The 24,784-nt window shown below is 34.4% G+C and overlaps 1 protein-coding gene across 8 annotated transcripts in view; it reads right to left on the bottom strand.

The window, feature by feature from the left end:
• The window catches only part of LOC112055597 (polypyrimidine tract-binding protein 2), a 594,474-nt gene that overhangs the window by 62,738 nt on the left and 506,952 nt on the right, over positions 1–24,784 (bottom strand). For all 8 annotated transcript variants that reach the window (XM_052882550.1, XM_052882551.1, XM_024095781.2 and 5 more), the window contains 2 exons: positions 10,735–10,836; positions 174–320 (listed from right to left, as the gene is read on the bottom strand). In XM_052882550.1, coding sequence (XP_052738510.1) covers positions 174–320; positions 10,735–10,836 — 249 coding nt within the window. The remainder of the gene's footprint in view (positions 1–173; positions 321–10,734; positions 10,837–24,784) is intronic.

The following is a 24,784-nucleotide window of genomic DNA, read 5'->3' as shown; positions in this document are numbered from 1 at the left end:
ACACGGACACAAAGTAAACAAGTGACCTGACAAAGGCTTTAAAGACTGTTTAGATAATATAAGGACAAATAAAACAAAAGCAACATTGTGAATGTGACTGTTGTGAACATTCGCAACGCAGTACTCGTGTACCCCGGGGCGGTATAAAGCTACGTATAATTTTGCGTCTTTACCTGATTTTTTCCTTTGAGAACAAGCACGTTAGTGACCCGCCCGAAGGGCAGACCCAGCTGTATGATCTCGGCCTCCGTGGTCTCGTTTGGTATGTTCCGTATGTGGATAACCCTTGACGGCTTGCCGACATTCTGTTCCAGTTTCACCTGAGGGAAAAATAAAAAAAAATACTAAGCACAACTTTAAAGTCTTTAAACGGAAAAGGCGTGAAATAGAAAAAGCCACAACAAAAAGGTTTTGTTCTGAACTTGACGTCGACTTTTGCAAGTGAAATTCTACAATGCAATATTGTGTGTATCCACGTAAAAGAAAGTGTTTTGTTATCCTTTTTGCGAGCGGAATTGTCTCTTGCTAAAACTTTCATTTTCTTGTAATATTAATATTTTATCTCCAGATTGTTTATTCTTTTGAGAATAGTACTCTTTTTGATGTTATGAAAACGTGTTACAAATGAAGTAATGTTTTTTGTTTTATTTTTTTTTTAATCTTCATTATTTATTGAACAAAATTACATGTTCCATTAAAAATTGCTAATCAGCTTTAAGCTACACCTTTTTCTTTTCTTTTAAATTAAGTCCTTTACATTATGGGAACAATGAAAAGATTAACATCACCTAAACAACAACAACAAAAATATTTTTAATTTAGGCTGGAGGTACAAAAGTCCATTCTACGCAGCTAATGGAGAATAATGTGCGTATGTACACGCGTTTAAACGGCGTACAAAATGACCGCTCTAATATACATAAATAAAGCTAGTATTGTTCGTGGGTAGAGTCGGGTGGATAATTGAAAAGTCGATGTAGTATAATTGTCGGGGCTTATCGGTCCCGAACCGATGTGGGCGCTATTGTTCCCCCGAGAGCCTTTTGATTACGGGCTACGACGGGCCCGCGCCGTGGCCTACGATATATTGTTACTTTGTGTGACACTTCATTTTCTATTGAGGTGACAAAGAGTTACCTGTATGGTGACTTTTTACGATTGATTAATGGTACACCACTAAAAATTATAACGGACCGCTCACGCCGATTAATTCTAGTTTTTTTTTGCTTTAAAACTAAAATTAAATTAAATTAAAGTCCAATCCTTAGAAAGAAGCTTAATTAATCAACTTTGAACAAAATATCTAATAGCAATATGATGGTTTTTTTTTATTTCAAAATGCTTTATTATAGAAAGCGCAAAAGAAATTATGACAAAAACTGACAATCACAATAGCCAATACATTGCCATAAAAGTACTTGAGATATTTTATATATTATAATTATTTTTACGAAAGAGTTTTATAGCTTTGAATATCAGGAATAGATGATACCTACAGAACTGTTATTCAAAGTTTTGTTATAGATACTTTTAGAACATGCTTTTTTTTATAAATAGAGTGTTGCATATTCTAAGTACTCTAAAACGTCTTAAGGTAAGTATATTCAGGCAAAAATAAAAGATTTGGAGTATTTTCAATTACCTACAATAGTGAAGAAGAAGAAAAATGTCTAAGCGAGTTGAAGTTTTGGAGAGTATTACGAGATTCGAAGGAACATTCTTTTATGTTCGCCTTTTATCGACGAGGCGTAAATGTGTTACAAATGAGCCGGATTAGTTGGTCATTGACAAGTTTATCAAAAGGATGTACAGCTTTGTTACAGTTTCATATCGTATTGATGTCTCTTATATAACTTTACACAGTTAGTGTAATTTTATTACAAAATAGTGGATCTATTATCTACTACTACTAAGCAATAGATTATCACCAAAGGGGTTCGAAGCTTTGTAGTCAAAGGCCGACCGCCATTTTGAAAATTTTTGTAAGTGACAGTCTGAGTAAAATCTTTGAATTTTTTAAGGATACAGAAAATATATACTAGGTTTACTGGCCGACTGTCAGCCTGAGTTGAAGAAATCTACATTACCGTGAATCAAGCCACGGGCAAAAGCTAGGTCGGTATAAATATTAAAGACTCATTAGTTCGATAGCAGAGGGAACGGACCTAGCGCCGGAGGCGACGAACCGATAAATGGTATTTCAATAAACATACCCAGCGCGATCACTGAGAAAATTGACCGATTCCCGGAAATACTCGCGAAGAAATGTCACACGATATCCTTTTTTTCTATTCCACGAGCCAAGTCAAGATTTAATATTTATGGATGAAATGTGAGTCGGGGCGGATGATTTAAAGTGTCTGATGTGGAAATCGTTCTTCGCAGATTTTCTGACCCAACGAAAGTAATGTCTCCTTTACATTTTACTTAGGCAACGGTTGTTTTCTTACGTGGCGGAGAGAAAATATAGAAATGTATCCTTTAAGGTGGGCGAACGTGCTTCGCGATTTATTCCTCCCTTTGCGAAGTGAGTTTGGAAAATATGTATATTTTTTTTTATTTGTTTTCTTACGGAGATTTGGTTCTTTTGATGTCGATTGTACTGCGTATTATTGGAATACAAAATATTGTCTGTTTGTTTATTTTTCTTTCCTGTTGTCGGTTTATTAATGGTATACAAAAAAAAATCTTGGAAAGTTTACCCTTTATTCGAAAAAATTATTCATCATTTTTATTATGAACCCATTATTTGGGCTCACTGCTGAGCTCGAGCCTCCTCTCAGAATGAAAGTGGTTATGTCAATGGTTCACCACGATGGCCCAATGCGGATTGGCAGACTTCACACACGCAGAGAATTATGAAAATTCTTTGGTATGCAGATTTCCTCACGAAGGTTTTTCTTCACCGTTAAAGACACGTGGTATTTAATTTCTTAAAATGCACACAACTGAAAAGTTGGAGGTGCCTCGGACCGGATTAGAACCCACACCCTCCGGAATCGGAGGCAGAGGTCATATCCACGGGGCTATCATGGTTTTGTTATAAAATAGTTATTACCTTATAATTATTTTATAACAAATTAATATAAAGTTTTATAATTATTTATTTCACAAAATTAGTTAGTTTGCATGCTGGTCTAGTTAGTCCTTTACAGTAGATTTAGTAGTTTAGTAGAAACAGTAGGTTTATAAGGTTAAACATCACAAATCACTAAGTATTCAAGAAGTTTTGAATCCTTTCAACTATTATAAACTAAAAAGCATAACATAAGCTAGGTCTATTATAAGATAAATATTAACATTTAACATTGACGTAGACTGCGCCGGTGAAACTTTTAATTGGCATCCCAAGGATTATATTGTTATTAAATGTCCAAGACAACTCTGTAACAAACTCAAGAACGGTGAAGCTTTTAGATTTCATCTAGACTTTATAATATCTATGTATAATTCACCTTATGAGTTAATTTGTATTTTTTTTAAATAAAAATAATTTGACCATCTCTTCTTGTTAAATTTGTTAACTGGCCAGCAAATTTGTGTAACCCTAACATTTTAAGGAATAAAGATTAACATTTGTTAGGTCCGTCTCAAATGTAAATGAAGTTTATGGTAATCCTAGGCACAATACTTTTAAATTAACTTGAAGCAGATATCACTAAACTGCAGAGGGACTCCTTTACGCTGAACAAAAATGGAGGATTTAATGATACGTCTATTTATTAAGTTGAATCAGCATGTCAACCAGCGTTTGCCAGACGTCCCAATTTTGGCGGGACGTCTCAATTTTTAGATCATAATTAAATGTCCCGCACGGGACAGGCTCAGTCCCGCTTTTTTTGGGATTGACTCGACAGTGCGTGCAGAATACTAAGAAAGCGCTATTTTACGATAGGCTAAATCTGATCTAAAATATTAATACATTATCAATGGATATTTTTTCTGTCTATTGGCACGTAACCGTAATTTGAACTTAAATGAAAAGACAAATAACCAATCAAATCAAAAGCTTTTGAGTTTATAAGTTTTTTTACGACGAAAGAATCCCGCTTTTTTCACTCAAAAAGCTCCTTAATCCCAACTTGGCCAATAAAAAATCTGACAACGCTGATGTCAACTCACAACTTAAATGGTGGTTCTTAACCACAGACTCCTTGGTCCAGGAAAAAAACGATTGCATCAGTAGTTGGGTAATGATAAATGATGACAAGACAATTCTTTTCATCTTCTACGAGATGGTAAACTTCAGCACACTGCACAGAAGCATTAAGATATTCATTATTGTACTTAATACTCGTACATGATAAATCTACATACGTAATATAAAAAAGATCCAAACATAATATTATGGAAGTAAATAATATTCTCTTTACTAATAATATACCTATGAACTGTATGAGCAGAGAAGTTACTCTTTATAAGCCGTACTAATTAATAAACAGGGTATTTTCTCTGAGGAATTCAATGCTGCTATGCTTTCCACACAACAAAGTTATCGAGTTATTTTTTATTTCATATCAATTCGTATTATCATTTTATGTAATGTTATTTGTAGGTACGAAACACAAATACACTAATATCTGAAGTTGATATTTGAAGTTGAAGGTAAACTCGTATGCTGTATGAGTATGTTTATTTTTTTGCCGCCATTTCTGAAAAACTATCTACGCGTATGTAATGTCCTACTAATATTATAAACGCGAAAGTTTGTATGGATGTATGTATGTTTGAATGTTTGTTACTAAAGAGTAACTTTGGCTACTACTTGAGTACTAGCGGCACTAGTACTTAAACGATTTGGCTGAAATTTAGAATGGAAATAGATTTTTCTCTGGATTGTACTAATCTACTATATATATATAGGCTACTTTTTATCAGAAAAAAATCTATGAATTCCCGAGATTTGTGAAAACGTGTTGGTTTTGATGGTATGAATGTTTGTTACTTTTAACACGCTTCGGCTACTGAAACGAATCAGCTAAATTTGAATTAGAGATATATTTATAGTCTGGATTAACACAGAGGCTTTTTATCTTGGAAAAATCCATGGTTTCCGCGGGATTTGTAAAAAACTGAATTCCACGCGGATGAAGTCGCGGGCGACCGCTAGTATGAAATATATCTGTACAAGAATTGCTTGATTAAATACTTTTAAATAAGTATGAGCACTTGGTAATTGCGTAAACAATCGGCTAAGAGTAAAAGTAAAATCCAGTGAATGTGATCTTATGAATTCATTTGTTACGGTCGACTAGAATATTTAAGTGAAGGTACGTTTTACGGTAAATAAGCGTAACAGTCAAGTAAGAGGGGCGAAGTCGTAATTTTGTTAGACAAGCTCGTAAATGCTTAAGTAGTCGTTCAGCAGCATTCTCTGATTTGATTGATCTTCACTTTGCAGGGTTCTCTACGTTTTTACAGGCTAACGTCAAGAAAATGGGGAAAATACGGGGAACGTAATTAATTACTTTATTTGGACATTAATGACTTGGTCCTGGCGAGAGTAGATTAGCCATGCTCTAATATTTTGTTCGGGGTTATTGCCTTTGTGGAAGTACGTCGTTATTATGTTTTGTATGCAAGAAGAACATAATAGTGTATCAGGAGAATTTTCATGTTATCGTAATTAGGGTTAGGTTTTGGCTGTACTATGTTTATGGGTAAATGTCTCCTTTATGATGAATTCCTACAAATGAGGTTCAATAAATTCATTTCAAGTGTTAAAATTATGTTATTACCTACTAGCGGACACCCGTGCGCGTAGAATTTAGTTTTTCACAAATCCCTCGGGAACCATGGTTTTTTTTTCGGGATGAAAAGTAACCAATGTAAAATTTATTTCCATTCCAAATTTTGGCCAAATTAGTTCATTAGTTGCGGCGTTAAAGAGTAACAAACATCCAAACAAACACGCACTCTGTTTTTTTCAATTTAATTAAAAATGGGTTATTATGTAATTTTAATTCACATGCCATCACAACAAGGGAGAAAAACAGCAAAAATATTTAGTTAGGTACTTCGAAAAAACGCTCGCCGTTCCTGTGATGGATTCTAAATGAATATTCAACGCGACAAAGAAAAAGGGGTCGCAAAAAGCACTGTCTAAATTTTACAGTCGAAAAAAAATAGACGGTAATCGCAAAACCATAAAAAAAGTAGAAAACAAATAAGCGACGCAGGGACGTGGCCCTATTTAATTATGAATTAAGGGCTTGGTGTAACAAGATCACAATGTAATTAAGATTACTGAGGCGAGCTTTTTCAGAGTGTCCAAGTGAGAGTAAATGGTCGGCAAAACTTACGCAGCGACCTTGTTTTTCTCTTGGTTACGACTTATTTATAAGAGAGAATCATTTGGAAGAAAACATCGAACTTGTAGAGAATAAAAAAAAAACTAAAAGGACGCACGATTGATTTACCATGAGCTTGTGTTAATTAAACTGAAAAATAGTTTTTTTAGTTAAATGAGAAATGTTTTTTTGATAATTATGTAAGTGTGACATCTTTATATTTTCTCTTTGAAATTTTTTATCTTAATATTTTTCTAATAATTATGATATTTATGTAAGTTTAAATTTTCGGATCAAACTCAAACTTACTTAAAGTTCCGTAGAGTGTGGGCCCGAATCCGGTTCGGGGCAAGCACCTCCAACTTTTCAGTGATGTGGATTTTAAGAAATTAAATATCACGTTTCTCAAACGGTGAAGATTATTGTGAGGAAACCTGCATACCCGAGATTTTTTTAAATTCTCCGCGTGTGTGAAGTCTGTCAATCTTAATATTAGTTGTCATACAAACTGTGTATTGCAAATACAGAATTACCAAACGCTATTAATAAAATATGGATCGTGCGGTACATAAATCTATTCCGTTGGATCCAGTTTATATGTTGTCAACGGTCATTATGTCAGATGTTATAAAAATACCAGAGATAAATACGAAGCGGTGTAGTTCATGCGGTGAAATATTCCACCATTTTCCGTTCTACCTTAACACAACAATGTCTGGGAGCCAAAATTCCTTTTATACATTAGTAATGTTCCTTTGTCATCTCTCAAGACTTCTTAGCTTATATAAATAATTAATTTTCGGGGGTATTCTTTTATTTTCAACGTTCTTTTTTTATTGCTGAGCATATTTTTTGATTATACTTTTACGAAATTTGTTGTGAAATGAAATTTCAAATTGAATTTTTGTTTTATTTTCGTAATTTATGATTTACATAATAGCTTGGTGTTGAACTGTAATATACGTGTGCTTAGTTTTAAATAAGTTTGTAAAATGGTGGTAAACAAAAAAGCCTTGGCTGAGTTTGTTGTGGGCTCTTCTCGGACCAAGGCGCGTTTGGAACCCTCGTAACTTTAATTTTAAGTTTTCGACTATTATTACTACCATTAGATTAAATTAAATTATTACATAATCTTGACCTTTCAAAAGTGCTTGTAAACTAAGCCTAATTGAAATAATGAATTTTGACTTTTGACATTTGTGATAGAGGGATGCTTCATAGTTTCAAGTACGTAATTGGTAACCGCAATGATAGTTTTCAAAACATTGAATATCATCATTATGACGATTTTTTTTAAATCACTGGTTCACAGATTTATCACACTCTCTTACATATATATTTGTAGTTATAGGTATACACGAATTGAATTGCTTACTTGCTTGAATTCTGGATGCAACCATTAAATTTTTATATTAATGCGCAAAGTACTGTTTCAACACAGTAGTTAATAGATCAACGCAATCCATTTGGCAATCAAATCGGTCCAACAAAAAGGGTGATGTTTATTCAGCACCAAACAAAGTACGCATTTACGACCCCGCGTGCGCCCAGTTTATGTAAATACACTAGAAAAAACTATGCAACGGGAAACCCGAAACAACATTGTTTATTTTTTATTACTGTTCCGTACGTTTTTAAGTACAATTCAGTAGAAACACACGTCGCTCCGGACCGCGCTCTACTAAACAGTATCACTAAACTTTCGAGCAAATAATGTTTAAGTACTAGTAACGCTTATTTTTAACCACGACGAAAATGCGACGAGCATAATAATATATAAGGATTTTTGTATTTAGCGCTTTGTATATGTATTTGCGAGAGTTTGTGTGTGTGTTTACTGATTGTGTGTGGTGCAAACTTGATTTTAAATCAGGCTTTAAAATGTCAACTGCACATTGATTAGATGTCACTGTCCTATTATGTACCTATTACCAGTTTCAACCAAAGTATTATATATTTTTTTTATCTGAACAGAATGTAAAACAGAAATTATAACTGAATACTACGAGATGTTATTTTTATCATAATTTTGTTGGTAATTTTTTTTTTCAAGTTAGGCAATTTAAGTTTGACTGGTATTATTAGTATGAGTTACTTACTAGTTGATTAGACCTATTAAAAAATTTTAATAAAAAAAATACAACCGACTTCAAAACCTAAAAACGTACCCACTAAACTAAAAAGTGAAAAATAACATCATAATATGTTCTACCTGCTGATCAGTATGAAGGCGGTGCTAAGCCGGTGATGTATTAATTCAAGCCATGTGAGAATATCTTATAGATTTAGATTTTGCAGACAGTGTTGTTTCATGTGGTCCTGTCAGAAATGGCTTAAATTAAGACAAAACCGGCTAAGCACCGCCTTCAAACTGATCAGCAGGTAGAACATATGTTATTTTTCACTTTTTAGTTTAGTGGGTACGTTTTTAGGTTTTGAAGTCGGTTGTATTTTTTTTATTAAAATTTTTATTATTTTTCCATTTTTAGTGTAAAATTTCATCTCAAACGAATACATCAGACCCCTAATGACAGTCACAACCCATCTTAGTACAAAATTTTCAGCAATACAAATTAATCAAGCCCAAGCACAAGGTAGCTACCGTAAACCTTAACGGTTTACGGTAGCTACGGTAGGGGTTCCCTTAATTGACCTTGGTCTTCATCATCAGACCCCTAATAACAGACACAACTCATCTAGGTAGAAAGTTCTCAGCAATACGAATTAATCAAGGCCAAACACAAGGTAGTTACTGTAAACTGTTAAGGAGTTAATTGTCCTTGGTCTTCATCACCAAACCCCTAAATGACAGTCACAACCTATCTATGTGGAAAGTTCTCATTAATACAAATTAATCAAGCCCAAACACAAGGTAACTGCTGTAAATCGCCGAGGAATTCCCTCGTCTGTTTTATGGCTCCATCATCAGATCAATTTTAAACCTTCATGAAATTGTAGTACTTAAAAGTACTAAATGGAAAAGTATACGAACACACTAGACACCCATATAATTTTCGAAAGTTTCCCTCAATTTCTCCAGGATCCCATCATCAGATCTTGACATGATGGCAATGGGACCAAATGGGGACTATACCGTTTCAAACAAAAAAAGATTTTTTTAAATCGGTCCAGGCGTCTTTGAGTAATCGGTGTACATACATAAAAAAAAAAAAAAAATACCGACCGAATTGAGAACCTCCTCCTTTTTGAAGTCGGTTAAAAAGATTATTTTTAAATGATTTCATACGCCTAACTAATAACTAATACTACTTGTACTTTGTGTTAAAGTACAGGATTCAGGTAAGAAACAATATAAGTATTGTTTCTTTAAGTTTGATAGGTATATTATTAGTATTTAATTTAAATAAAATTCAAGTTAGCTTGGTAATAGAAAGTACCATCGATTAATGAATAAATACATAAATCATATTATTACAAAGAAAAAATTATCTAGTAAAATATTCCTTTTGCCAAATATATGCCATTTGCAAGCACCCCTAAAGAGCTGACGGTCGTCAGCCGGAATAATTACATTGTCCAATAGAAAATTCGGGAATCAATAAGGCCCGTTTATACCTGAAATGATTTTTATGATTCATCCGCTGAAAATTATCAATTCAATTTCTATTCAATATGTAAGAAATTTATCCGCTATCTGCAAGTCGGGCGAGATTAATAAAAATTTGGCCCTTAAAGCCGCCAGGGAAGTCCCTTTACGGCCCGATGGTCTTTTACGACCGCTCTTTTACGTTAATACCTTAGTCTTATATTTTTGTTGATTTACCGTTTCTTTGTTATCATTAGTAATAACGACATTGTACTCGTATAAATTTAGATTCTAGATACTGCTAAAGCGTTTTGGTTCTCCCAGGTGGTATTGATGGTAATTAATTGTTTATGTATGTCTTAAATTTATTAAATATACCGATTATGAAGGTTTTAACTTCATATTTGTTAACGTTGTTGCATTTGTCTTTAAGCAATATGAAACTATATGCATTAGCCTTACCAAACAATAATTTGTGACATTATTTCGTTTGGTAGTATGAGAGTGCATAAATAGTATGTCAAGATGGCCAACGAAAAGAATTATGAATTATAAAACTCCAAGTAAAGCTTACTTTAGTTCTATAGCTAATAATCATCATCACTATCAACCGATATTTGGCTCACTGCTGAGTCGCCTCTCAAAATGAGAGAGGTTAGGCTAATAGTATACGACACTGGCCCAATACGGATTGGCAGACTTCACACACAAGGAGAATTAAGAAAATTATCAGGTATGCTGGTTTCCTCACGATGTTTTTCCTTCACTGTTTGAGACACGATTTAATTTCTTTTTGTATGCCCCGGACCGGATTCGAACCTACGTGCTCCGGGATGTTTAATATCTAAGTAGTAATCTTTTTTTAGTTCTATATAGCTAATAGAGCAATTTAATTACCTTCTTGGCGGCTGAATCCTGGTTATTGTTGTCGGCGTGATGTGGAGCGGCCGGCGCCATGACGGTGACGCCACTCTGCGAAAGAAGCTCGTCGGAGCCCCTCTGTAACAACAACAACATTCAATTAAACAACAACACTTAATTACACAACAACATAATATACTTTAATGCTCTCACATCATTCTTCGTAAATTAAAACCGAAAAGTGTAACAATTTCGTACAACAACATAATATGCAAAGACCTGTTATTGTTGCCTATTTTTGGGGTTAAAGGCTTTTGTAATGGAAACGGGGGCTTAATTATTTTTTAAACACAAATTTTAGCGATGATATTTTTGTTTTTTCATGAATGGCTTACTCCAGCAGACTTGCATACATTATTTTAATCTGAGTGTTTGGATACATGTTTGTTTGTAAAATTATTATACAATTGGTAGGTAGGTACCTACAGTTTAATGTATTTAGTAATTTTCATTACTCACTTTACGCTATTATTGATTCAAATGCTCATTGTATCCCACCGTTCTAACAACATTGACAAGTACGAGTAAAAATTTAAAAACTTGAACTCTTTAAACTTTTTATCATTTAGAGTACTCCATCATCTTAATAGGTATACTTTGTCTAATTTTGGAGGTTTTTGAAACATTTTGCACTACATTCAAAGTCTAAGCTTTTATTGTAGTGGTATAGTGTAGATATATGCGTGTTTTATAGTAAACAGTTTACAGACAGCGCGTTAGTTTTTTTTTTTATTCTTTACATGTTTGCCCTTGATTACAATCTCAACTGATGGTAAGTGATGGTGCAATCTAAGATGGAAGCGGACTAACTTGTTAGGAGGAGAATGAAAATCCACACCCCTTTCGGTTTCTACACGACATATACTGGAACGCCAAATCGCTTGGCGGTACGTCTGTGTCGGTAGGGTGGTAACTAGCCACGGCCGAAGCCTCACAAACTTGGACCAATTAAGAAAACCTCAATCGGCCCAGCCGGGGATCGAATCCAGAACCTCCGTTTACAGAGGCCGTCAGTTATATATATAAACGTTATTTAACAAAATAACCGTCGGTTTATACACTTAAACACGCTTGGTCTGTGTCGTCTTACCACTAAGTCGAAAACCAAACAGATTTCCCTAATTACTGCCTCTGCCAATGCATTTCAAAGTAGCATTTAATATAAAAAAAACTAACTTGGAAAACAACGTAAATACAATAAAAGGCGAAGTGAAACATAGATAATTAACATCACGCGAATTGCAGGCAACCCACCCCATGTCATTGGATCAATCTCAATTTGACCCTGCTTTCTGTATCCACCGTATCCGGCAGTGGGTTTGATTCCCACAACTGGAAAATATTTATGTGATGAGCAAGGGTGTTTTCCAGAATCTGGATGTGATTATACATAAAGTATAATAGTATTTATATGTAATATATAAATGTATATAATGAAATCAACTATATTAGTATCCGTAACACAGGCTACTCTTACTTTGTGTGTGTATTGTCACACTAAAATTATAAAAGCGAAAGTTTGTGTGTAAGTATGTTTGTTCCTCCTTTACGCTGCGGCTACTGAAGCGATTTGTCTGAAATTTGGAATGGAAATAGATTTTCCTCTGGATTAACACATAGGCTACTTTTCATCCTGGAAAAACTGAATTCCACGCGGACTCGCGTGACTCGGAGTCGCGGGACTCGGAGTCGCGGGCGTCCGCTAGTTTATTTATAAATTTGTATTAACGAGGAAAAGACAGGCATCAGCAGTTGAACGCGCCGGATCAAACGCTAGAGATATAGGTACTCGTAAATCACCCCACGTAATAAAGCAAATGTACAAATAAAATGTTGGCGGAGCCAGGCAGACTCGCGGTTTGGGGATTTTGAACGAAATCCCGGAACTGTCATCGACCGGAGAAGTGTTTTAAAAAAGTTCGCACTAAGTTACGCAGGCCCTATTGGTAAACATAATTTTATTGTTGAACTGATTTATTTATTTTTAATTTAGAGACTTGAATTTATGTACTAACTTTTCTTAATTCTCAAAAATGTATAGATCTTCTATATATTTACCTATAACCGACTATCTCTACCGATATTGTACCTATACTCAGAAAACAAACAGATCCGTTTTTGCTTAAAAAAGAGTGGACCACCCTCAAGTATGCTCACAAAATTTCATCTAAATCGGTCCAGACTTTTAGAATAAATTAGGTAACAAACACATATACAGAATAATTATGTATATTATTAAAGTCATAAAACCAAAATAAATACCTACTGAAGCATATTGTACAGTGCTTATTATACAGTGACAAATCGTTTTAACATGTATAATTTTATGTTTATTTCAAATTTAAATTGTATTTCTTAATTAAAACAACTGTATGGTTGTAAGTATGAGTATATTGTAAAATTTGTGCGCTATTTATATGGCAATACACTATGACTTTATATTTGTATGACCATCTTGTATATTTAAGTGTATTAAATAAAGTTCATTTCATTTCATTTCAATCTGGAGAGGCTCTTATAATAACACCGTTTCAACGAACGAGTGATGTACCGCGAAACATTGCGAGGAGCACCCCAAAGAGCCCAAAAGGCTATAAAGGGCCCTTCAGAAATGGACATTTAATGAGAAAAACGGCGCACCATCATGTTCGGTTCAGCTAATCTGTATGCGGCGGAATATCACTCGCTCGCACCTGCCGACACCTCGACATCCGTCACGGGAGACACTTAATAAAGCCCACACGTCATTCGTAATGCTTTTTCACAAAACGAAACAGATGCTGATGGTGAAATTGTTCGCAAAAGTGCGCTCCAGCTTATTTCTCTAGTTTTTTATCACGTGTCGTTGCATGAGGAGATTATAAATTGTTGGACGGTGTTTCCGCATGCATGAGTTTCTTGGCTACAAAAATGAATACAAAGTTTCAATTTTAAACAGGAAAGCTCAAAGCCATGGATTTTATGAATAGGGTTGTATGGTCTGTTTTATATTTGCGCCATTTTGTTCTAACTGCTGTCCTTTCATATTTTTTTATTTGTATGAATGTTTCTTTGTATATGATGATGATATACTTTTATATGATATTCATCCGATTGCTATAAAAGTTAGCTAAACTGTGAATCGAGCAGGAGAATTTTTTTCAACTGATAGCTTTTGAAACTCAATTTAGAGTGACCAAGGATTCTTCCTTGCCTTGCCTTTGCCAAATGTCTTTCGTTTAGTTGGAGTTGCATATAAATACATAGACAGTATAAAAAAGCTGTTTGGTTGATGAAGAATAGTCAAATGAAGGCCGACGTTATTGTCGATTATTCTTACTGAAACATTAAGACGAAAACTTTAAGGGAATGCGCGATTTGGTTAGGTTTTAAAACACTTTTCTACAATTTGCATAATAAAATAAGAAGATTACGGTAACAGCGGGAATCCCATTTTAAGGAATAAAGCTTTCATTCTAAAAAAAGAACCGTTTTCACAAGTAAAAAAAAAAACTGACACGACGTCCTATCCCGGGCACTTGAGAGTAATTTCGTAGAGTGCGTGTAATAATTGCTCGAAATTAAATAATATTTTTCACAACAAAGAGAAGGAAAAATTGTTGCGAAATTGTGGATTAAGTTAGAAAATAAGACAATTTATGTTTTCATAACAATTTATCAAGTTAATAGAGGATGGAGTCGTACCTATTGTTTCTCGACAAACAAAATGTGTTTATCTCTTTATAAATATGTATGTATTTTAATTTAATACCAGTGGAAGCTTGCGACTTCGTCCGCCTCCCTTTGTTTTACCAATAACAATTATTAGACTATGTCTTTCTACATAGTCTTATCATTGTTTATCTCCATTACATTATTTATCAAAATAAATTCAGTGGATTATGAAGAAATGGATCAGTGAAAGCAATCCATGTTAATGTAATTACATTACATCGACAGGCCAGAAAGGTGGCCATAGTTAAGACCTTAGAGCTCAATATTCAACTCTCCAAAGCAAGAATTTTATAAAGATTTAATATTCAAGATTTAACACCAAAGCAAAGTCTACTTCAGATTTAAATAAGAATGAAGTTCTTTGGGTTTTTATTACCTACGTAAACTATTCACAGATTTAGTAAAGTATATTAAGAAAATGATACTGTAATTATAGTTACCGACGTAACTCATTCAGCTCACAGTATAGAAAAAGGGTCGACCCAGTTATTTATTCTATGAGTCTTGTCTATTCAAGTATTTCTATAGAAAAGGTTTTAAAGGGACAAACCATACGAATAATCACTTAGTACATCCAAACATTTACGGAGGAATAGTTTTTTTTTTTTTAATATAAACGAATGTAGCTAGTGGACGAATCAATGGCGGGTAACCGGAAAATCAAGACAATGTTAATTTTGTATGGGGATCGTTCGGTGGAATGACGTTTCTTGGGTCAGCTATTCGCTTATAACAAAGCTTTCCATAGCAGGGTCTATACGCTAGCAAGTATTTTATAGTGCCCTACAGTGTATAACCATTACCACCACCAAAGGGCGGTGTATGCATTTTAATAAATTAAATATCACGTGTCTCAAACGATGAAGGAAAAATATCGTGAGGAAACCTGCATACCAGATAATTTTCTAATTTCTCTGCGTGTGTGAAGTCTGCCATGCCCATTGGGCCAGCATGGTGAACTATTGGCCTAACCCCTCTCATTCTAAGAGGAGACTTGCGCTCAGCAGTGAGCCGAGTATGGGTTAGTGATGATGATGATGATGATGAGAAAAGCATAACTATTCAGTTTTAGACAATTTCCAAAGTTTTTGTGTTTTTGCTAAACTCTCTTTAGCAATGGTTTGAAATTAGTTTTACGCAAGTGATTACATAAAGACGTCCCCTAAAATGACCCCTTGAATGGATGTAACATACCTGCCCCAATACCAGACAATACAACCGTTAGTCGAATATGTCCGGTGCAAAATCAATTCCATATATTGGGGTCTCACAGAAATGTTGGTTTTACTCTCCAAAGAAATCTTTGGATATTTTCCGATCAAAACATACTGAAATGTTTCTCAATATGTCATTTGAATGAACGTGATACAAGGGCCTTTCCTATCAGAATATTATCAAGAATAAAATATATATAAAGGTAAGGTTTACTGAGATCAGATAAATAAACCTCGGGCTTTTTTGAGCAACGTCAAAGTGGAAATCACTTTTGAAAATTGTGGTTCTCGTTTATCCCAGATAAGGGTTGCCTAAAGCATACTTTTACATTTGAAGAAGGTAGTTTGATAATAAAACCTTTCTTGCTAAGTGCTTGATAGTTTTAAATTATAAGAACTGAAGAGATTTTTTAGAGAAAAGAAAGTAATTCTCGGAATTATAATTATTTTTATTCCAATGCTAGTATTCTAGGTAATCCGTGCGTAGTGGTCTACCCCAAAAACTCATGATAAATATTTATATGAAAAGACCCGCGTTAATTATAATGAAAGGTTAAATTACAGAAGAATATAGAAATGAATATTTTAAATAAAAATTAACTATGGAATTAATCAATCCCTGAATTATTCATGTTAATGTAAAAACTATTGAGGCTTAACAACATTACATTTGCGTTATTAATACAAAATTACAATTTGATGAACCTGAGCTCTGGCTAGGAGGAAAGTTGAAAGCAAAAAAGTACATTATAGTATAAAATACTCCAAACATTAACTCAACATACATTATATGCATTGTAACATGAATGATAATAATATGAGAATTACAAAAACCCCGTTTCATGAAACAGATTATCCACTTACAAAATGGATACAGGGAAATAGGGATATATTTCATTTAGTCAGACAAGAGTATCAGTTCCTATTGTTGTGTATCTATACGTAAAATCTATTAGTGATATTAAAATGTTCCGTGAAAATTCCCAAAGATGGGTCCGCAAGATTTTATTGTTATTTCAGAAAGGGACCCCTATTTTACAGATTGCTTAAGTCAATATTATTTTAGGTATAATTTTCGTCGCGTTTTCCTGCGCAATCTACGGACCACATTTAAATAAATACTTTGTCGGTTACTCCTTAGAACCTCGAAATCTAATTTGGATTTAAATACTTTGTGTGATAACGGTACGGGGAACGGTTGATGCGATTGTATCTTCTACTTTATGGTGCGTATTAAATTGTACAAGCATATTATCATCATCAGTCTAATAAATTGTCCTCAAAATGCCCTGACAATGATTATTTTGTTGCATTTTTCATTACACTTAACCATTTTAGATTATAAAGCACAATAGAGAAGAGTGATTATTAGCCCAGTGAATATCTGCCTTCGGAGGCGTAGATTCGAATCAGGTGCGAGCATGCTCCGTCAAATTTTCAGTTATGTTCATACGATGTAGAAAACTCATTGTGAGGAAACCTGCACTTGAGTATTTTCTTAATTCTTTACGTGTGTGAAGCCAATTTACGCGTGGGGCCATCGTAGCGGACTATTAGTCTAACCCTGAGAGGTGACTAGTGCTAAACATGGAACAGAATGTGGGTTGTTAATGATGAAACCATTTAAAGTTAACTGTAATAATTTAAAATAATCTTTGACGACGGTGAGTGTATTTGTGTAAGTTTTGCCGTATGGGTTGTCCAGGATTAGATTCTCAGTTCTAGTAAATTTACCTATTCCTCAGATCTCTTTTGCTGAAGCTTCAGCCGCCGTTAGTTGTATAGCATATTGCCAAAGTGCTACAATCATTTGCAATGTATGATAAAATTATGGGTTGCATATTCAAATAACAGTCAATTGCAGTCAAGCTCAAACATTTTTGTGAAATTAAGAATGGCCTTCGACAAGATTTATGATTATCTGTTATAATTACCGGCAAAATGGATGAATAACTTGCTACGTAACTTCCTAAGTTGAGGATGCAATCAAACAACAAAGTGACCGTATAAGAATCCAATACGATATGCGGAACTTCATACAGTAAGAATAATCCCAAACAAATAAAAATAACACGTGAATAGAGGAAAAGAATAAAAACGCATATTCATAAAAGGCGTAAGATAACAATTGATATAGAGAATGAACCGGCAATAAAACCATTTCTCTCAGTCGCGATTTTTATGAAGGTCGTAAACACGAACGATAACCAACTATCGATGTCGTATGAAATATTTATTCGCCACTAACTCTATTCACTGTGTTAATCGAGTCCGCTACTAATAAATGAATGTTCTTTTCTTACTAATGTTGCTAACACTATTGTTCATTGTTAGAATGGATTGTAATGTGATACAGATAGTGAAAGTGTCATCTAAGCTTACTTGTCTTTATATTTGTTGCAAATGAAAAAAATACTGTGGAATCTTTAATAAACATATATCATCATCAATAACAACCCATATTTCGCCTTAATGTTGAGAACGAGTCTCCTCTCAGAAGTTTGAGACACGTGATATTTAATTTCTTAAAATGCATATAACTAAAAAGAGGTGCATATCCCAGACCTGATTCGAATCAACGCCCTCCGAATAGATAGCAGAGGTCATATTCACTGGGCTATCACGGGATTCTTACATACTTGTTTATATGTAAATATAAATAGCAAATTTAGATGAAATTTAGCGTATAATATATGGATTACAGTCTGGTGTAAATAGGCTACTTTTTAACCCAATATTTGTACGGGACCGGGATCGGAAAACTACGGCGCACAGAAATTAGCATCCATACTGGTCTGGGTTATGAAATACAAGTTAGCAATCCTGTTATATTATGATCGAACCTAACATTCATCAACATTATCATTATCAACCCTTATTCGGCTGACTGCTGACCTCGAGTCTCCTCTCAGAATGAGAGGGGATATGCCAATAGTCCACTACGCTGGCCCAATGCGGATTGGCAGACGTCACACATGCAGTGAATTAAGAAAATTCTCTGATAAGCAGGTTTCCTCACGATGTTTTTCCTTCACCGTCTGAGAAACGTGATATTTAATTTCTTAAACTGCACACAACTGATAAGTTGGAAGTGCATGCCACTAGGTTATCACGGTTCTATCTAACCTAACGTTACGGGGGTCAATAAACTTTACAAAACCTAAACAAAATAATCCACAGCTGTACACAATTACACAAACAACATTCGGATTTCATGAATCAGTCATACATTGTTTCTGCGGCCGAATAAAACGGAGTCGAGAGAATAGCAACGTTTACGACGGGAATGAAAAATCGCTTCAGCATTTATGACGTTATTGTTACGGAGAACCAGTATACCTAATATGGGGAAGAATAAAAGGGTGTGCCGGGCCAAAGCTGTAGCGGATCTAATATTTTTATTGCCATTTCACGGTCATTTCATGACTGATTTTACTCCATGCGTGATTAAATTATGATTTAATTTAATAAGTTAATTTAGGTATTTTATGCAAGATAGAATTTCATTCATTATATATTGTTTATAGACTTTGGTAGTACATTGCGCCGAGAATATAATATTCTAATACGCATCGTAAAAAAAGTTAATTTCGCAAGTTTTTTAATGTTAATTTTTGACAGTGAATTGTAAAGTGTCTACAGTTCGTAGCATGGTGCGGGTGACAGTTCGTTTCACGAAGTACGTATTATGAACGTCATAAAGCTACTGTCACCCGCACCATGTTACAGCGCACGAACTGTAGATTGAGGTCGATTAAGTTTCTGCAATTCTTGCAAATGATCTATACTAATATTATAAAGAGGAACGATGCAATTGTTTGTTTTTAAATAGGCTCCGAAACTACTGAACCGATTTATATTTTCATGTTGTTTAAATTGCATTCCATGTGGAGACGGAAAATGCAATCAAACAGGGCATTAAGACAGCGATATGTAGACGGCACGTGTAATGTGTCCCACACCGAAGCGCCGTGCACCGCACATCCGTCTCTATCGCCTAATATCATCTCCGTGAATAACTACGCGGGTGAAACCGCGTGGCGTCTGCTAGTCAATTATAATAGGGCTGATGGCAGTTTTTTTTAATTGTATATACATTAAGAGTATGCTAATAGTAAAGCAATTTTGTAAAAGTAACAGGGTATCTGCGATCATTACTTTCGGAGATACGGGGATTTATATGGTCAGATTTGCGGCGCTGCCACGGATCCCTGAAAAACGCCCCATACAAAATGGTACGAATTAATGACGTCGTAGGTACATAATGATCGTTAGATTTGTATGGGCGTTCAAACAAAATTAATAATGTCTTTGTTATTTATGTTTATACTGTACATATTAAAAAATGTCACATTTTATGTAAGGAAGCTATCATCCCACTTTCAACATATCCATAATGTACCAGTAAAGTTCAAACTATATTATATTTTCCTGTTGTTTAAATTGCATCCCATGTCGAGACGGAAAATGCAATCAAACAGGGCATTAAGACAGCGATATGTAGACGGCACGTGTAATGTGTCCCACACCGAAACGCCGTGCACCGCACATCCGTCTCTATCGCCTAATATCATCTCCGTCTCGCGTAAGATGTCGAAATTAACGATCTTGATAATATTTGTTGGCTCAACGCTGGCAGAGCTCTACCAGTAATTAATTGCACCAATTTGTTCAGCGCTTATAACAGACATTTGTCAAGCGCCCACCCGAAGCGGATGATTTTCGCACAAAGTTCATAATCGATACTCCGAATCGATTAAGGAAAACTCTGCCATAAGTCGGATACCGTTCGTAGGCCGAACATTAATAATGCGTAATAGGAAATTAAGCTTTCCGTGGCATTACTGGATTGGATATTAAAATGTTTGTTGTGCCTTTATTAATATTTTAATGAGCTGCATAGAGGATTTTCACTGAATGGAAAACTGAGATAGGGATTATAATTTAATACGGTACAATAGAATTCGGATTATCAAAATAATTAATTAAAAATTTAAATGAAAAATTTTAATAAATTATTATATATCATATTATGTACTAAGTGATGATCAGTTTGAAAGCGGTGCTAAGCCGGTGTTGTGTTAATTTACGCCATTTAATAAACATTAAAAAAAACATACGTGTCGAATTGAGAAAGAGATTCCTTTTTTTGAAGCCGGTTATAAATAAGTCTTGCTAAGAGTATAATAGTAATTTAAGATTTTCTTTAAATTTTCGAATAATAATAATTAGAAAACAAACCTCGTTAACTCATCGTATTATGATAGTAGGTAAGTAACACCAACAGTTTTCGATTTAATTTACGCCTAAGTTCCTGTCGCTCGGAACAGCGTTAAATATTTGAAGAATGGGCCGCTACAAATTGAATAGAGCCGGTAAAAGTTAGCAATTCTCATCGCAAGCAAACCTCTTAGCCCCAGTACAATATAAAGAGACATTAGTCGCTGTCACAACTCTACTTTATAGGGAAAGTGCGAGCGAGTTTACGTGAACAAAGTTGTGGAGGCTGGTTGGTTCAGTAATGAATAGAGACGTCAGGCGTTAACCACTCGGGTGCAACTCGCATACCATTTGAACTTCTGGGTGTAGCGAAACTATGTTGACCCGATATGCTTCGATGGGAGGAACTAGGATTATCTTACTATGTACGTTTATTGGAGTTTAATTGAACATACAGGTGCAATGCAATGCGGAGCATGTTGTAATCCAGTGCAGATTATAATCAGTGGCTTGCATACGGGAGCACGCAGATTAGATACAAGCACAGTCTTCTGAGTAATATTATGTTATCTCACTTTAGTACAGTTTTTGTACCTATCTACTTATCGTCTACACAACAAAGGGGGTAGCTAGGTGTGAGCGATTATAGAGACCATTATTAAATCTAATCGAATTTTCAAAATTTATATTATTTTTAAACTTTAAGCAGATATAAAAAGATAAATTGCGAACTTAATATAAATTTGTTTGAACAGGATATCTATTTTAAGATTTTAATGAGTCTTTTTGTATATCTCAATATTAAAGAGATGCCATTATAGGAAGATCTTAACAATCAAGCCATTATACGAAAATTTTGGTTTTTCGGCGGTAACAAACTACGACTGAAGTAATCATACCTCATTTGTGACAATTTATTTTAAATATATAACATACCTACTAAATTGAATCGAGTTAGAAATCGAACAAAACCTTTCGGTTATTTTAGTAACCTAAACACACCAAAGAGAGAGTACAAACTATGTTATTACTATTATAAAATATTTGATTATCTTAAATGAATATGAAGTAAAAACGATCTACAGAAAACAACAACTGAATGTTTAATGAAACCTGTTTATTAAACTAACCCAGATTTGATAGACTACGAAGTTTTTATATTCATTTATTATTAAAACAATTTTGAACTTGGACTCTTTATTACGTAGAATAGGGAATAAAACATTAAACTCCGCTTCATCGTAATTAAAATATAATGAAAGTTTCCCGGAATGAAATAATGAAAAACATAAAATACAAGCAATGTGCCGCGATATTTATTCAAATAGTCCCGCATGCAAATGAATGTCGCCTTTAAATGCTGCCCTTTGTTCCTCTTGCCGGCGTTTCTGTGTTTGCATTTATCGCAAAAGTTTTCCAAAGGCCAGATTAGTTTTACTCGAACAATATCATAAATTCCATTGCTTCTAGGCCCGACTACTACCTACTGCTATTCCGCGCGATAAAAGGCAGGCATTCAATTCTGTTGGTGGTCGATTTCTTTTTAATCTATAGCTAGATCAAAATAATTTTACCTAGCACACGATTCAGACTTTGCTCTTGTATATTGTCTATATTTTAACGCAAGGTATTATTTTAAATCACCTTTTAGTGCGAAGTCACGTCTCTCGCTTTACCGACACTATACAAAATAGGTAGGTACAATGTAATTAAGTGCCACCTCAAAATAAATGTATCTACATAAGTCTACGAAACAAAAGGTTTTCACATGTAGATAGATGAGTTTGTTGTGGGCTCTTCTCAGACCAAGGCGCGTTTGGAACCCTCGTAACTTTAGTTTTAAGTTTTCGACTATTATTACCACCATTAGATTAAATTAAATTATGACATAATTTGACCTTTCAAAAGTAAACTAAGCCTGATTGAAATAAATAAAATTTGACTTTTAGATAAAGTTTAACTTGCAGAAACTCATACAGGCTCTTTAACATTTAAATCGGATGTAGAAAATAAAAATTATCCAAAAATTCTCTGTTCCACGCGGACATAGCCGGGTTTACTAGTAGGTACTCGTATATCATAGAGTCAGAAATAAGTTTTGCTAAGTGTTGAGTTCGATTCCCAATGGCATACGATAAGTTTGGCTTGATGGATCGACGCGGTGAGTTACTTGCAGGCAGTTTTGTCACAAACAAGGGATATGACTTGCTGTGCCAGCAGGGTTGTGCTGGCTTAGATACTATGATGATATTATGTTCGACTCTAGGCATAACGATTATTATATTAATGGTAATATTATGTGAATGAGACATAAGGGTGGTAATCGCTATTAACGGGCAGCTACCGGTAATTACTTGGAAGAAGGAAGTACCCATTACGGAATAACCTTATTTATTCTAACAATCAATGAACTACAGACGAACATGCTAATTAATAGTAAATGCCCATTTAAAATAAAATAAAGTATTAACTAAATTTTATACAAGGGGCTATTATCATCTATACCTACTTATAATAAATCTGTAGAGAAGTCAATTCTGTACATGAAATACATTTCCAAAGTATGTACAGTTCAGTATCAGGGGGTGAACGATACTGATGCCAAAAATGCAATTAGTAAAATTTTTATATGTCTGTCTGTCTGTCTGTATGTTCGTTATAGTAACAAAAACTATCTACTCGACGGATTTTAATGAAACTTGGTACAATTATTCTTCATAATCCTAGGCAGATTATGGTATACTTTTCATTACGCTACGATAAATAGGAGCAGAGCAGTGAAGGGAAATGTTGGAAAAACGGGAGAAGTTACTCCATTTTTACAGCGGTACTACTGTAAGGGCTAGTTATACCTATATAAACAGGTCCATATGTATAAAATTACATATGTAAATACTTATATAATAAAACAGTTTTATTTAAAACAAGTGAAGTGTTTTATCTAAAACTGGGAAACTTTTAGTTAAGGATAACTACTCTCGGTATGTACATAATATACAATATAAATTAAAAACGATCAATCATAAGTTTCATAAGAATTGTTTCAGAGAAGGCGATTCTATAAGCGTTATGTTACCTAGCTTTTACCCGCAACTTTATCTACGTGGATTTAAGCGTTTAAAATTAACAAAATATAAAGTGTAACATTTACCAATTAAAAAAACTACTAAACTTTTATGGAATATTTTTTGTAATGTGAAAAAAATCACATAAAATCTTTAGGTAAACTAAATGTAGGATTGATCAATGTACACAAAAAAGGGTTAAATACAAACCGTTTTCTTAATTTTGCAGAGACTTAAAATTTGTGGGATTCAAAAGCGACCGCAGTTTCCTTTGTGATAACTTACTCCTCTTAAATTTGTTAATTGCAAAGAGACCGAAATAGTTTTTGGCAAAACTTTTGGGAGTCAGTACAAGAGTTCAACTTAACCTTTTCCTGGTATTTAATCAGGGTTCTAACCAAAATTTTAACGGAACATAATATTACGTCATCAACCCATATTCGGCTCACTGCTGAGCTCGAGTCTCCTCTCAGAATGAGAGGGGTAAGGCCAAGTCCACCACGCTGGCCCAATGCGGATTGGCAGACTTCACACACGCAGAGAATTATGATAATTCTCTGGTATGCAGGTTTCCTCATGATGTTTTCCTTCACCGATTGAGACACGTGATATTTAATTTCTTAAAATGCACACAACTGAAACGTTGGAGGTGCATGCCCCGGACCGGATTAGAACCCACACCCTCCGGAATCGGAGGCAGAGGTCATATCCACTCGGCTATCACGGCTCATATAATATTATGTGTACTTAATTATTTTCACATTTATTTTATCATATCAAAATTACTGCGTTTATTGTCCTATTAATGAAAAT

Source organism: Bicyclus anynana, chromosome 7 (genome assembly GCF_947172395.1).
Source record: "Bicyclus anynana chromosome 7, ilBicAnyn1.1, whole genome shotgun sequence".
Lineage (NCBI taxonomy): Eukaryota > Metazoa > Arthropoda > Insecta > Lepidoptera > Nymphalidae > Bicyclus > Bicyclus anynana.
Note: the sequence above shows the minus strand (reverse complement) of the source record. Positions and strands in the feature narration are given on the sequence as shown.